At 46.9% G+C, this 13,565-nt stretch overlaps 3 protein-coding genes across 3 annotated transcripts; all 3 read right to left on the bottom strand.

Moving 5' to 3' along the window:
* Positions 1-15: 15 nt before the first annotated feature.
* Positions 16-426, bottom strand: LOC138352095 (opioid growth factor receptor-like). The gene has a single exon (XM_069304331.1). The coding sequence runs from the start codon at positions 424-426 to the stop codon at positions 16-18; it is 411 nt and encodes a 136-aa protein (XP_069160432.1).
* A 2,346-nt stretch (positions 427-2,772) lies between these two features.
* Positions 2,773-3,276, bottom strand: LOC138352096 (high mobility group nucleosome-binding domain-containing protein 5-like). Its single transcript, XM_069304336.1, has one exon. It carries the CDS (start codon positions 3,274-3,276, stop codon positions 2,773-2,775), a length of 504 nt encoding a protein of 167 aa, XP_069160437.1.
* A 181-nt stretch (positions 3,277-3,457) lies between these two features.
* Positions 3,458-4,384, bottom strand: LOC138352098 (high mobility group nucleosome-binding domain-containing protein 5-like). The gene has a single exon (XM_069304342.1). It carries the CDS (start codon positions 4,382-4,384, stop codon positions 3,458-3,460), a length of 927 nt encoding a protein of 308 aa, XP_069160443.1.
* Between the last annotated feature and the right edge of the window lie 9,181 nt (positions 4,385-13,565).

Genomic DNA, 13,565 nt, shown 5'->3' on the forward strand with positions numbered 1-13,565 from the left:
GTCGCCACTGCCCCTTCAGGCATGTTGTCGCCACTGCCCCTTCAGGCATGTTGTCGCCACTGCCCCTTCAGGCATTTTGTCGCCCCTGCCTTCTTCAGGCATATTGTCGCTCCTGCGCTCTTCAGCAATGTTGTCGCCCCTGCCCCCTTCAGACATGTTGTCGCTCCTGCCCCCTTCAGGCATGTTGTTGTCCCAGCCCCCTTCAGGCATGTTGTCGCCCCTGCCCTTTTCAGGCATGTTGATGCTCCTGCTCTCTTCAGGCATGTTGTCGCCCCTGCCCCCTTCAGGCATGTTGTCGCCCCTGCCCTCTTCAGGCATGTTGTCGCCCATGCCGTCTTCAGGCATGTTGTCGTCCCAGCCCCCTTCAGGCATGTTGTCGCACCTGCCCTCTTCAGGCATGTTGATGCTCCTGCTCTCTTCAGGCATGTTGTCGCCCCTGCCCCCTTTCAGGCATGTTGTCGCCCCTGCCCTCTTCAGGCATGTTGTCGCCCCTGCCCTCTTCAGGCATGTTGTCGCTCCTGCCCACTTCAGGCATGTTGTCGCTCCTGCCCACTTCAGGCATGTTGTCGCTCCTGCTCTCTTCAGGCATGTTGTCGTTCCTGCCCCCTTCAGGCATGTTGTCGCCCCTGCCCTCTTCAGGCGTGTTGTCGCTCCTGCCCACTTCAGGCATGTTGTCGCCCCTGCCCACTTCAGGCATGTTGTTGCCCCTGCCCCCTTCAGACATGATGTCGCTCCTGCTCTCTTCAGGCATGTTGTCGTTCCTGCCCCCTTCAGGCATGTTGTCGCCCCTGACCCCTTCAGGCATTTTGTCGCCCCTGCCCACTTCAGGCATGTTGTTGCCCCTGCCCCCTTCAGGAATGTTGTCGCCCGTGCCCACTTGAGGCATGTTGTCGCCCGTGCCCACTTCAGGCATGTTGTCGCCCGTGCCCACTTAAGGCATGTTGTCGCCCCTGCCCCCTTCAGGCATGTTGTCGACCCTGCCCTCTTCATGCATGTTGTCGTTCCTGCCCCCTTCAGGCATGTTGTCGCTCCTGCCCTCTTTAGGCATGTTGTCGCCCCTGCCCTTTCCAAGCATATTGTCGCTCCTGCCCCCTTCAGGTATGTTGTTGCTTCTGCCTCCTTCAGGAATGTTGTCGCCCCTGCCCCCTTCAGACATGTTGTCGCTCCTGCCCGCTTCAGGTATGTTGTCGTTCCTGCCCCCTTCACGCATGTTGTCGCCGCTGCCCCCTTAAGGCATGTTGAAGCTCCTCCCCCTTTCAGGCATGTTGTCGCTCCTGCCCCTTCAGGCATGTTGTCGTTCCTGCCCCCTTCAGGCATGTTGTCGCCCTGCCCCCTACAGGCATGTTGTCGCTTCTGCCTCCTTCAGGCATGTTGTCGCTTCTGCCTCCATAGGCATGTTGTCGCTCCTGCTCTCTTCAGGCATGTTGTCGCTTTTGCTCTCTTCAGGCATGTTGTCGCCTCTGCCCACTTCAGGCATGTTGTCATCCCAGCCCCCTTCAGGCATGTTGTCGCCCCTGCCCTCTTCAGGCATGTTGTCGCTCCTGCCCCCTTCAGGCATGTAGTCGCTCCTGCCCCTCTTCAGGCATGTTGTCGCCCCTGCCCTCTTCAGGCATGTTGTCACTCCTGCCCCCTTCAGGCATATTGTCGCTCCTGCCCCCTAGAAGCATGTTGAAGCTCCTGCCCCCTTCAGGCATGTTGTCGCTTCTGCCTCCTTCAGGCATGTTGTCGCTCCGGCTAGCTGCCCCCTTCAAGCATGTTGTTGTCCCAGCCCCCTTCAGGCATGTTGTCGCTCTTGCCCCCTTCAGGCATGTTGTCGCTCCTGCCCCCTTAAGGCATGTTGTCGCCCCTGCCACCTTGAAGCATGTTGTCGCCCGTGCCCCCTTCAGGCAAGTTGTCGCCCCTGCCCTCTTCAAGCATGTTGTCGTCTCAGCCCCCTTCAAGCATGTTGTCGCCACTGCCCCCTTAAGGCATGTTGTCGCCCGTGCCCCCTTCAGGCAAGTTGTCGCCACTGCCCCCTTCAGGCATGTTGTCGCTTCTGCCTCCTTCAGGCATGTTGTCGCTTCTGCCTCCTTCAGGCATGTTGTCGCTCCTGCCCCCTAGAAGCATGTTGAAGCTCCTGCCCCCTTCAGGCATGTTGTCGCTTCTGCCTCCTTCAGGCATGTTGTCGCTCCGGCTAGCTGCCCCCTTCAAGCATGTTGTTGTCCCAGCCCCCTTCAGGCATGTTGTCGCTCTTGCCCCCTTCAGGCATGTTGTCGCTCCTGCCCCTTTAAGGCATGTTGTCCCCCCTGCCACCTTGAAGCATGTTGTCGACCCTGCCCCCTTCAGGCATGTTGTCGCCCCTGCCCTCTTCAAGCATGTTGTCGTCCCAGCCCCCTTCAAGCATGTTGTCGGTCCTGCACCCCTTCAGGCATGTTGTCGGTCCTGCACCCCTTCAGGCATGTTGTCGCCACTGCCCCCTTAAGGCATGTTGTCGCCCGTGCCCCCTTCAGGCAAGTGTTCGCTCCTGCCCCCTTCAAGCATGTTGTCGACCCTGCCCCCTTCAAGCATGTTGTCGCCCCTGCCATCTTCAAGCATGTTGTCGCCCCTGCCCCCTTCAAGCATGTTGTCGACCCTGCACCCTTCAAGAATGTTGTCGACCATGCCCTCTTCAGGCATGTTGTCGTCCCAGTCCCCTTCAGGCATGTGGTCGCCCCTGCCCTCTTCAGGCATGTTGTCGCTCCTGCCCCCTTCAGGCATGTTGTCGCCACTGCCCCCTTAAGGCATATTGTCGTCTCAGCCCCCTTCAGGCATGTTGTCGCCCCTGCCCTCTTTAGGCATGTTGATGCTCCTGCTCTCTTCAGGCATGTTGTCGCCCCTGCCCCCTTCAGGCATGTTGTCGCCCCTGCCCTCTTCAGGCATGTTGTCGCCCCTGCCCTCTTCAGGCATGTTGTCGCTCCTGCCCTCTTCAGACATGTTGTTGCCCCTGCTCTCTTCAGGCATGTTGTCGGCACTGCCCCCTTCAGGCATGTTGTCGCCCCTGCCCTCTTCAGGCATGTTGTCGCTCCTGCCCCCTTCAGGCATGTTGTCGTCCCAGCCCAGTTCAGGCATGTTGTCGGTCCTGCCCTCTTCAGGCATGTTGATGCTCCTGCTCTCTTCAGGCATGTTGTCGCCCCTACCCCCTTCAGGCATGTTGTCGCCCCTGCCCTCTTCAGGCATGTTGTCGCCCCTGCCCTCTTCAGGCATGTTGTCGCTCCTGCCCACTTCAGGCATGTTGTCGTCCCAGCCCTCTTCAGACATGTTGTTGCCCCTGCCCTCTTAAGACATGTTGTTGCCCCTGCCCTCTTCAGACATGTTGTTGCCCCTGACCTCTTCGGACATGTTGTTGCCTCTGCCCTCTTCAGACATGTTGTTGCCCCTGCCCCCTTCAGGCATGTTTTCGCCACTGCCCTCTTCAGGCATGTTGTCGCCCCTGCCCTCTTCAGGCATGTTGTCCTCCCCTGCCCTCTTCAGGCATGTTGATGATCCTTCTCTCTTCAGGCATGGTGTCGCCCCTGCTCTCTTCGGGCATGTTGATGATCCTGCTCTCTTCAGGCATGTTGTCGCCCCTGCTCTCTTCAGGCATGTTGTCGCCACTGCCCCCTTCAGGCATGTTGTCGCTCCTGCGCTCTTCACGCATGTTGTCGCCCCTGCCCCCTTCAGGCATGTTGTCGTCCCAGCCCCCTTCAGGCATGTTGTCGCCCCTGCCCTCTTCAGGCATGTTGATGATCCTGCTCTCTTCAGGCATGGTGTCGCCCCTGCCCTCTTCAGGCATGGTGTCGCCCCTGCCCTCTTCAGGCATGTTGATGATCCTGCTCTCTTCAGGCATCTTGTCGCCCCTGCCCCCTTCAGGCATGTTGTCGCCCCTGCCCTCTTCAGGCATGTTGTCGCCCCTGCCCTCTTCAGGCATGTTGTCGCTCCTGCCCACTTCAGGCATGTTGTTGCCCCTGCCCTCTTCAGGCATGTTGTCGCTCCTGCGCTCTTCACTCATGTTGTCGCCCCTGCCCCCTTCAGGCATGTTGTCGTCCCAGCCCAGTTCAGGCATGTTGTCGGTCCTGCCCTCTTCAGGCATGCTGATGCTCCTGCTCTCTTCAGGAATGTTGTCGCCCTTGCCCCCTTCAGGCATGTTGTCGCCCCTGCCCCCTTCAGACATGCTGTCGCCCCTGCCACCTTCAGGCATGTTGTCGCCCCTGCCCTCTTCAGCCATGTTGTCGCTCCTGCCCGCTTCAGGTATGTTGTCGTTCCTGCCCTTTTCACGCATGTTGTCGCCGCTGCCCCCTTCAGGCATGTTGTCGCCCCTGCCCCCTTCAGACATGTTGTCGCTCCTCCCCCTTTCAGGCATGTTGTCGCTCCTGCCCCCTTCAGGCATGTTGTCGCCCCTGCCTTCTGGATATTGTCGCTCTCTGTCTCTCTCTCTCTGAGAGAGAGAAACAGACAGACAGACAGAAAGAGAGAGAGAGAGAGAGAGAGAGAGAGAGAGAGAGAGAGAGAGAGAGAGAGAGAGAGAGAGAGAGAGAGAGAGAGAGAGAGAGAGAGAGAGAGAGAGAGAGAGAGAGAGAGAGAGAGAGAGAGAGAGAGAGAGAGAGAGAGAGAGAGAGAGAGAGAGAGAGAGAGAGAGAGAGAGAGAGAGAGAGAGAGAGAGAGAGAGAGAGAGAGAGAGAGAGAGAGAGAGAGAGAGAGAGAGAGAGAGAGAGAGAGAGAGAGAGAGAGAGAGAGAGAGAGAGAGAGAGAGAGAGAGAGAGTTCACCAGTGTAGTGTAGGGGCGTCCAGCCAGGCCAGTGGTGAGTTGAACACTGTTACGACCCTGGGTTCCTCAGTGGAAACCAGAGGTCAAAATTGAGCTATTAAACTTTCCTATAGTATAGTTGGACGCATCACGAGCTGAAATTGTTTGTATCTTCCCTGCCAGATGTAAGACTATTCTTGTTTCTCAAAGAGCATTTAAAGACTGAGCTTGGGGTTGATTATTAAATAATAACATAGGCACCAACTATGTTTACTAATACTTTCTAATCATTTGTAAAGTAAACCTGAGTAAACTTGGTATAGGGCTGCGGTACGATTAGTTGAGCAGTCTGCCGGCAACGAGCCAGCTGGGGGGAAGGAGACTGAGACTCGTTCTTTTTCTGAGCTGGCGTTGGGTGGATAGGATCCTCCTACCTTTCCTCCTCGTTTCCTTATTTCTGTGTCTTGTTCAAGCTAAGTATATACTGTGTACATTATTCAATTTCTGGCATACACGTGTTCTATGTGTAGAGTAGTATACTTTGTGTGTAGTAAGTGTTTTTAGAGTTTATATTACTAGTTGTTCTAAAGGGGGTCCCAGTGGAACCACGTGGTCTCCCTACCCTAAGCTTACTCTAGCTTCAAGTGTTTCCCTAGTAGAACTTTACCCTAGCTTGTGTTCAGTGTAAAACCTTGTATCCTGCTTAAGTGGACCAAGGCTTTTAACGTAAGATAGTGTGGTAAAGTTATTATTGTTTTTGTTATTGGTGTGAATGTATATGGGGGGTTGTTAAGGGGTTAATAAATAAGTAAGTGAAGTAAGGGAGTTTCAGTTCTTTCCTGTGTAGGAGATCTTTAATCAACCTCTAGTCTGACCTTGTGTGTAGCCAAGTATTCAGCACTGCTTATAGTTTTATTTGGGGGCCGGGCCTTTTAGATCTCCCATTTTGATAACTCTTAATGCTTACTATTGCCCCTACATCCAGATAATACTAGGCCCCATAGTACAGACACTCCTTTATTTAACAAACACTCAAATCAAAAATCAAATCAAATCAAATGTTTATGCAGGTAAAGTACATACATACAAAGTGAGATACAAACATTGATGGATTTATAGATAAAGCTAGTACATACAAAGCCTAAAGACAAGTGTTTATGCAAAGTGTTTCAGGCAGGAAAAACACTTAGACTGAAACTTAATACTAATTGAGATTAAAGTATAAATTGTGTTGAAAAAAAGAGGGGGGGGGGAACATGGCAGAAAATAGCAAATTTACAATTTGGTCAACAAACAGCATTGTTTAAAAATAGTATGACATGGGTTGACATTTGAGGGTGAGGTAGGTTACATGGAGTTAATTAGGTAGGACTTAGTTTTTATCTTAAACTGGTTGGGAGAGGTACAGTCTTTAACATGATTGGGAAGGTAATTCCACATTCTGGGTCCCTTGATTTGTAGAGCATTTCTAGTTTGAATAAGTCGAACTCTTGGAATGTCAAATAGGAATTTGTTTCTGGTGTAGTGCCCAAGGGTTCTGTTACAACATTCTAGAAAGCTTTTAAGACCAGGATTGACATTACAGTTCAGCATTTTATATATATAAAATACACATGAGAGGATGTGCAGTGACTTATATCTAATATATTCAGAGATTTGAGTAAGGGTACCGAGTGATGTCTGGGGCCAGAGTTAGATATTGTTCTAATAGGAGCTTTTTGTGTTGAGTAATTAGAGAACGTAAATGATTTTGGGTACCAGAACCCCAAGCACAAATACCATAGGTAAGATAAGGATAGATGAGAGAGTAATAGAGCGTCACCAAGGCAGGGCGATGTACATATTATCTGATCTTAGAAAGAATGCCAACAGTTTTTGAATTTTTTTTTTGACATTTAGAATGTGTCCTTGGAAATTCAGCTTGTGGTCAATGAGAATGCCAAGGAATTTGCCATCTACTTTGTTACAAATTTGGGTATTGTTTATCCTGAGATTTATTTGATTTGAGGATTTATTACCAAACAAAATATAGAAAGTTTTGTCAATGTTAAGGGTGAGTTTGTTGGCAGTTTGCCGAAGATGGACTTTATTTAGTTCAGTATTCACAGTGACATTTAGAGCAAGAGGGTCAGGACTGAAGAAGATGAAAGTTGTGTCGTCAGCAAATAGAATTGGTTTGAGGTGTTGGGAGGCATTTGGTAGGTCATTAATGTAGATGAGAAAGAGGAGAGGGCCAAGTATGCTTCCCTGTGGAACACCGATGGGCCGGGCTTGGGGAGTAGAAGAACTCCCAGAACCCCATCAACCAGGTAATCAACCAGGTAGTGTCAGAGAAATGGAATTATTCACAGAAACATACTGGAGCCTGCCAGTAAGGTAGGACTAAAGGTATTGCAGGGAATGACCTCTGACTCCATTATGATGTAATTTAAGAAGAAGGTTTTGGTGGTTGACAGTGACAAAAGCCTTACGTAGGTCCACAAATAACCCAACAAGAAACTCATTTTTATCAAAAGCTGCAAGTATCAAGTTAATCATACTAATAAGTGCATCGTTAGTGCTTTTTTTTTGGATCTGAAGGCATATTGACAAGAGTATATTGTGTTTGGCTAGATAAGAGTAAAGCTGTTTGTAGATTAGTTTTTCAAATATTTTTGGACAATTTTGGCAGGATTGATATAGGTCTGAAGCTGTTGACATCAGTGAGATCACCAGTTTTATGGACTGGGGTTACTCTCGCTTATTTTTAGAAAATATCTGGAAAAGTTTGGAGTTCAAGTGACTTGTTGTAGAGCAATGCAATGGCAGGAGCTAAAGATCTGGAGGCTTTTTTGTAAATTAGAGTTGCTATCTTCGCAAGGGGCACTAGACTAGGTCTTAAGGGAAAGGATTACCTCATTTACATCAGTGGAATTAGCGGGCGTTAGGTACAGAGACTGTGGGTAGTTACCTGTAAGATAGTCCTGAACATCAGTACTGGAAGATGGAATATCATTAGCAAGGGATGACCCAATGGAAGAGAAGAACCTAATTCTTCTATAGAAGTTTCATTGTGCAGCCTAAAGCTTATCTTCCTTGTATCTAGAGGTGGTTTGTGAATGTTGGTTAGGAGAAATGTGGGGTAATGAACTGTAGTGCTATCAGTGATTATCCCTGAAGTAAGCGGAGAGGTTATGTTGGTCCAGATGTGATCAAGAGCCGTGGCAGTACTATCAGTGATTCTAGTAGGTCTAGTGATTAAGGGTATGAGGAAGCAGGAATTCATACAGTTGAGGAAGCTGGCAGCAGGAGAGTTATCAGGGTCGCAGAGGTCAACGTTAAAGTCACCAGAAATAATTAAATGGTTTTTGTTCAGTCTGTTCTCTTGTATTAGATTTCTAAGGTTAGAGTTAAATTCTGTCACATCAGTGTTAGGAACCCTGTAGACTGCTCCCACAGTCAAGACAGCCTCGCCACCCTTGACTCTGAAACAGGCAAATATATACTCTCCATAAGGGTCTCTAGTTTTAATTACTTCTAAGCAAGTCAGTTCTTGGTGGTAGTAAAGAGAAGTACCACCACCTCTTTGTAAAGGACGACAGTTGTTAAGAGCTGAGTAGTTAGGTATGTTGAAGAGTTGAGTAGTATCCTCTTTTAACCACTCAATTAGTAAACACAATAAAAGAGAATTTGTTGTCAACTGTTTGAATCAGGACATTAACATCATCAAAGTGTTTGCTTAGAGATCTTACATTCAAGTTAATTACAGTGAGTAATATGATACTGGTTGGCCAGCTTGTGGTCAACTGCTGCCTATTGCGAAGGCGCACAGTTAATTAGCCCAAAATTGGAATGCTCAACGGCCCCTGTCGGCCCTGCCGTCCCTCCACTTTTATCTGCTGCTCCCTGAGCTCTCAGCAACCTGCAAATGATGTAGCATCCCTAGAAGGCAGCTAAGTACTTCAAGTTAATTAGTCATGTTGGTAGTCTGGCTATCTTGAGATGATTTCGGGGCTGTTAGTGTCCCCGCGGCCCGGTCCTCGACCAGGCCTCCACCCCCCAGGAAGCAGTCCGTGACAGCTGACTAACACCCAGGTACCTAATTTACTGCTAGGTAACAGGAGCATAAGGTGAAAGAAACTCTGCCCATTGTTTCTCGCCGGCGCCTGGGATCGAACCCAGGACCACAGGATCACAAGTCCCGCGTGCTGTCCGCTCGGCCGACCGGCTCCAGTTGGCTAGTTGATTTATTAATCATAGGTGTGCTATCTTTCTTAGTGGCCTTACCGGACTTGGGTTTGTTACTCATGGCAGCAGGATAAATGTAGGCAGGCACAAATAGGGAAGACTTGTTGATGCAGCAGCAGAGAACGTCGGGTACACCTTCCTCCAGGGAGCAACACTAGTAAGGTACAAATGAGATTATGTGGGTTGGTCTTGATGATTGTTTCAATCACATTTGGTTCATTGAGTACTTAGCTGCCTTCTAGGGATGCTACATCATTTGCAGGTTGCTGAGAGCTCAGGGAGCAGCAGATAAAAGTGGAGGGACGGCAGGGCCGACAGGGGCCGTTGAGCATTCCAATTTTGGGCTAATTAACTGTGCGCCTTCGCAATAGGCAGCAGTTGACCACAAGCTGGCCAACCAGTATCATATTACTCACAACACCCAGCGCCTGCCTTCACACACTACCCTATAGTACTAGTCTAATGCTTATACCTATCAGTACTTTACAAACACACACATGCCAAAACACACACACACACACACACACACACACACACACACACACACACACACACACACACACACACACACACACACACACACACACACACACACACACACACACACACACATATATACGCAGGTAGCCTGATGGATAGCGCGCAGGACTCGTAATTCTGTGTCACGGGTTCAATTCCCGCACCAGGCAGAAACAAATGGGCAAAGTTTCTTTCACCCTGACTGCCCTTGTTACCTAGCAGTAAATATATATATAGGTACCTTTGAGTTAATCAGCTGTCAGGGGCTGCTTCCTGGTGTGTGTGTGTGGTGTGAAAAAAAAGTAGTTAGTAAACAGTTTATTGGCAGTTGAGAGGCGGGCCGAAAGAGCAAAGCTCAACCCCCCCTACTAGGTGAATACACACAAACACACACAGAGGTATGTGTTCAGAGGTATGCCACTAAACTAGTCCCAGAACTAAGAGGCATGAGTTACGAGGAAAGGCTGCGGGAAATGCACCTTACGACACTGGAAGACAGAAGAGTGAGGGGAGACATGATCACTACCTACAAAATCCTCAGAGAAATGGACAGGGTAGACAAGGATAAACTATTCATCACTGGTGGCACGCGAACAAGGGGGACACGGTGGAAACTAAGTACCCAAATGAACCACAGGGACGTTAGAAAGAACTTTTTCAGTGTCAGAGTAGTTAACAGGTGGAATGCATTAGGCAGAGATGTGGTGGAGGCGGATTCCATACACAGCTTTAAATGTAGATATGATAGAGCCCAATAGGCTCAGGAATCTGTACACCAGTTTATTGACAGTTGAGAGGCGGGACCAAAGAGCCAAAGCTCAACCCCCACAAGCACAATTAAGTGAGCACAATTAGGTGAACACACACACGTTATACATATTTTATACGTTTCAAAGACGACTTTAAATAAATAGTTACAGATCTGCTACCAAATAAATACGTCAGTAAACATTTTGTGTTAACTGAGTTACCGCTTTCGTTACCTTCCACTCAGCTTGAATCTGCCATCTCGTGCTTTCCTGCTGACCCGGTTTCCCTTCTTCCCTGTTCCAGGGCTCTCCCAGGTTGTCTGCAGGGTTATTAGGTGTAGCCAGCCTGCGGTTCATCCTCTTGCCCAGGACGGTCACAAATTTGCTGCTTAAGCTGCCGGTTTTCGTAATATGTTTTGGGCTAACATTCCCAAGTGTTGAGAAGTGTTCAAACGTCATCAGTGGTGAGTCATGTATAAACCTGGATTATACCTGGACCTGAATGGGGCTCTGGGGGGGTTTCTACTCCCCAAGCCAAGCCTGGGGTCAGGCTTGCCTTGTGAGAGCTTGGTCCAACAAGCTGTTGCTTGAAGCAGCCCGCAAGCTTACATATCTACCACAACCTGGTTGATCCAGCACTTCTTGAAGAAAACTATATATTTTTTCTTGAAGATGTCCACGTTTGTTCTGGCAATATTCCGTATACTTGCTGGGAGGATGCTGAACAACTGCGGACTTCTGATGTTTATACAGTTCTCTATAATTGTGCCTATGGCACCCCCTGCTCTTCACTGGTTCTATTCTGCATTTTCTTTCATGTCGTTCACTCCAGTATGTTGTTAGTTTACTGTGTAGATTTGAGACCTGGCCCTCCAGTATTTTCCAGGTGTATATTATTGGATATCTATCTCGTCTTCTTTCTAGAGAGTATATTTGGAGAGCTTTGAGACGATCCCAATAATTTAGGTGCTTTATCATATCTATGTATGCTGTATATGTTCTCTGTATTCCCTCTATTTCAGCAATCCCTCCTGCTCTGAAAGAGGGGGGGGGGGGGAGTATGTGTTCAGGGGTTCACTGAAAATAGAATCGTGCCGAAGCCTTGGTATTTCATTTGTTTCTTTATTGTCATCTGTGAAAGTTCCATCACCCTTACGCAAAGGCTGGATATGGGTTTTGTTCTAGTTTTTTCATAAAAAAAAAGTATTTCGGATTCCTCTATTTTACTTATGGCTTTTTTGCTCTCTTTGCCTCTATTGAATAGTATATGATTCCTGCAGCCTTACCCTAATCATTTCTATTTCCCTACATAGCCGTCCTTATTATTGTTAGGATAGAGTGGTCAAGTGTTTGAGTTAAGATGCTCTGCTATTTGTTTTAGTCACCTATGGTGGGAGCGCCATTCTCGTCCCAGTTCAAATCTTTTATTTTTTTCTTAGTGGTATATGTACCTGTTACATAAGTGTGTGCTCTGTTGGGTCTTTATTTAGGTAATTATTTCTCCTCTATATATATATTCCTTGTCTCCTCTCTCTCTGTTTATTTCTCTCTCTCTTTATTTTTCCTACTCTCTATCTCTTTCTCTCCTCTCTCTCCTCTTTCTCTTCTCGCTTTCTTCTCTCTCCTCTTTCTCTTCTCGCTTTCTTCTCTCTCCTCTTCTCTCTCTCTCTTATTTATATTCCCTTCCTCTCTCTTTCTCCTTATTTCTCCTTCTCTCTCTTTCTCTCCTCTCCTTATTTCTCCTTCTCTCTCTTTCTCTCCTCTCCATATTTCTCATCTCTCCTTCTTTCTCTTCTATCTAAAAATCGTATGTACCTATTCTTCAAAATACGTGTATAAACGTAATTTAAAACATGAGTAAAACAATCAAATGGCGTTTTTAGAACATTTTGAAAACGAGAAAATGTTTGTTTGGAAACTCGCCTTAACATTGACAAAAACTTTTATATTTTATTTGATAATAAATCCTCAGATCAAATTATGCTAAGAATTAACAATATCCAAATTAGTAACAAAGTAGATGGTAAATTCCTTGGTGTCCTCATAGATAACAAGCTGAATTTCCAGGGACACATTCTAAAGATAGCAAAAAAAAGGTCCTAAACAGTATTAGAAAACTACTCGAAATGCTGTGCGTACTAGTGGCTTTACAAGAATGTAAACACATCATGCTATGTACTCTTATAAACCCAATGTACCTTCTTGTATATAAATAAATAAATAAGTTGGCATTCTTTCTAAGATCAGATATTATGTACCTCGCCCTGCCCTGGTGACGCTCTATCACTCTTTCATCTATCCTTATCTCTATTATGGTGTTTGTGCTTGGGGTTCTACTACCCCAAATCATCTACGTTCTCTAATTACTCAACACAAAGCTGCTATTAGAACAATATCAAAATCTGGCCCCAGACAGCATTCGGTACTCTTACTTAAATCATTGAATATGTTAGATATTAAGTCACTGCACATCCTCTCATGTGTACTCTTATATATTTTAAAATCTGAACTGTGATGTCAATCCTGACCTTAAAAGCTTCCTAGAAGGTTGTAACAGAATCCATGAGCAACACACCAGAAACAAAGGCCTTTTTGATATTCCAGGAGTACGACGTCACCAAACTAGAAATGCTCTACAAATCAAGGAACCCAGACTGTGGAATGACCTTCCCAATCATATCAAAGACAGTACCTCTCTCAACCAGTTTAGGAGAAAATCTAAGTACTTCCTAATAAACTCCATGTAACCTACCTTTCCCCCTAAATGTCAACCTATGTCTTGCTATTTTCAAACAATACTGTTTGTTGACGAACTTGATAAACTGCTGATACCCGACATGCATAAACTTATAGAAAATTGTAGTCCTCAGTTCATTTAGTTAAAATTACTTCTGTTGTTCTATCCATCATGTAATTAATATCGTTCTTTTTTCCCTTTTCAATTCAATTTATGCTTTGATCTCAATTAGTTTTAAATTTTAGTCTGTGTTTTCCCCCCACACCCCCACACCTTGCCCGAAACGCTGTGCGTACTAGTGGCTTTAGGCCTAGCATGTACTAGCTCTATCTAGAAATCCAACATTATGTTTGTAACTCATCTTGTATGTATTTTTACCTGAATAAACGTTTGACTTTAATTTGCGTGTTTTTACTCCTTAATCTATAGATATTTTAACAAATAGATTCTATTAGATATATCATATCTAATTATATATAGAAATAGAAATTATATATATAGAAATCTATAGAAATTAGATATATCATATCTAATATTATATATAACTAAGCTACTACTGAGTACCGTGTTTGAGCCAACTGTCACCCACAGG

This window comes from Procambarus clarkii, chromosome 5 (assembly GCF_040958095.1).
Source record: "Procambarus clarkii isolate CNS0578487 chromosome 5, FALCON_Pclarkii_2.0, whole genome shotgun sequence".
NCBI lineage: Eukaryota > Metazoa > Arthropoda > Malacostraca > Decapoda > Cambaridae > Procambarus > Procambarus clarkii.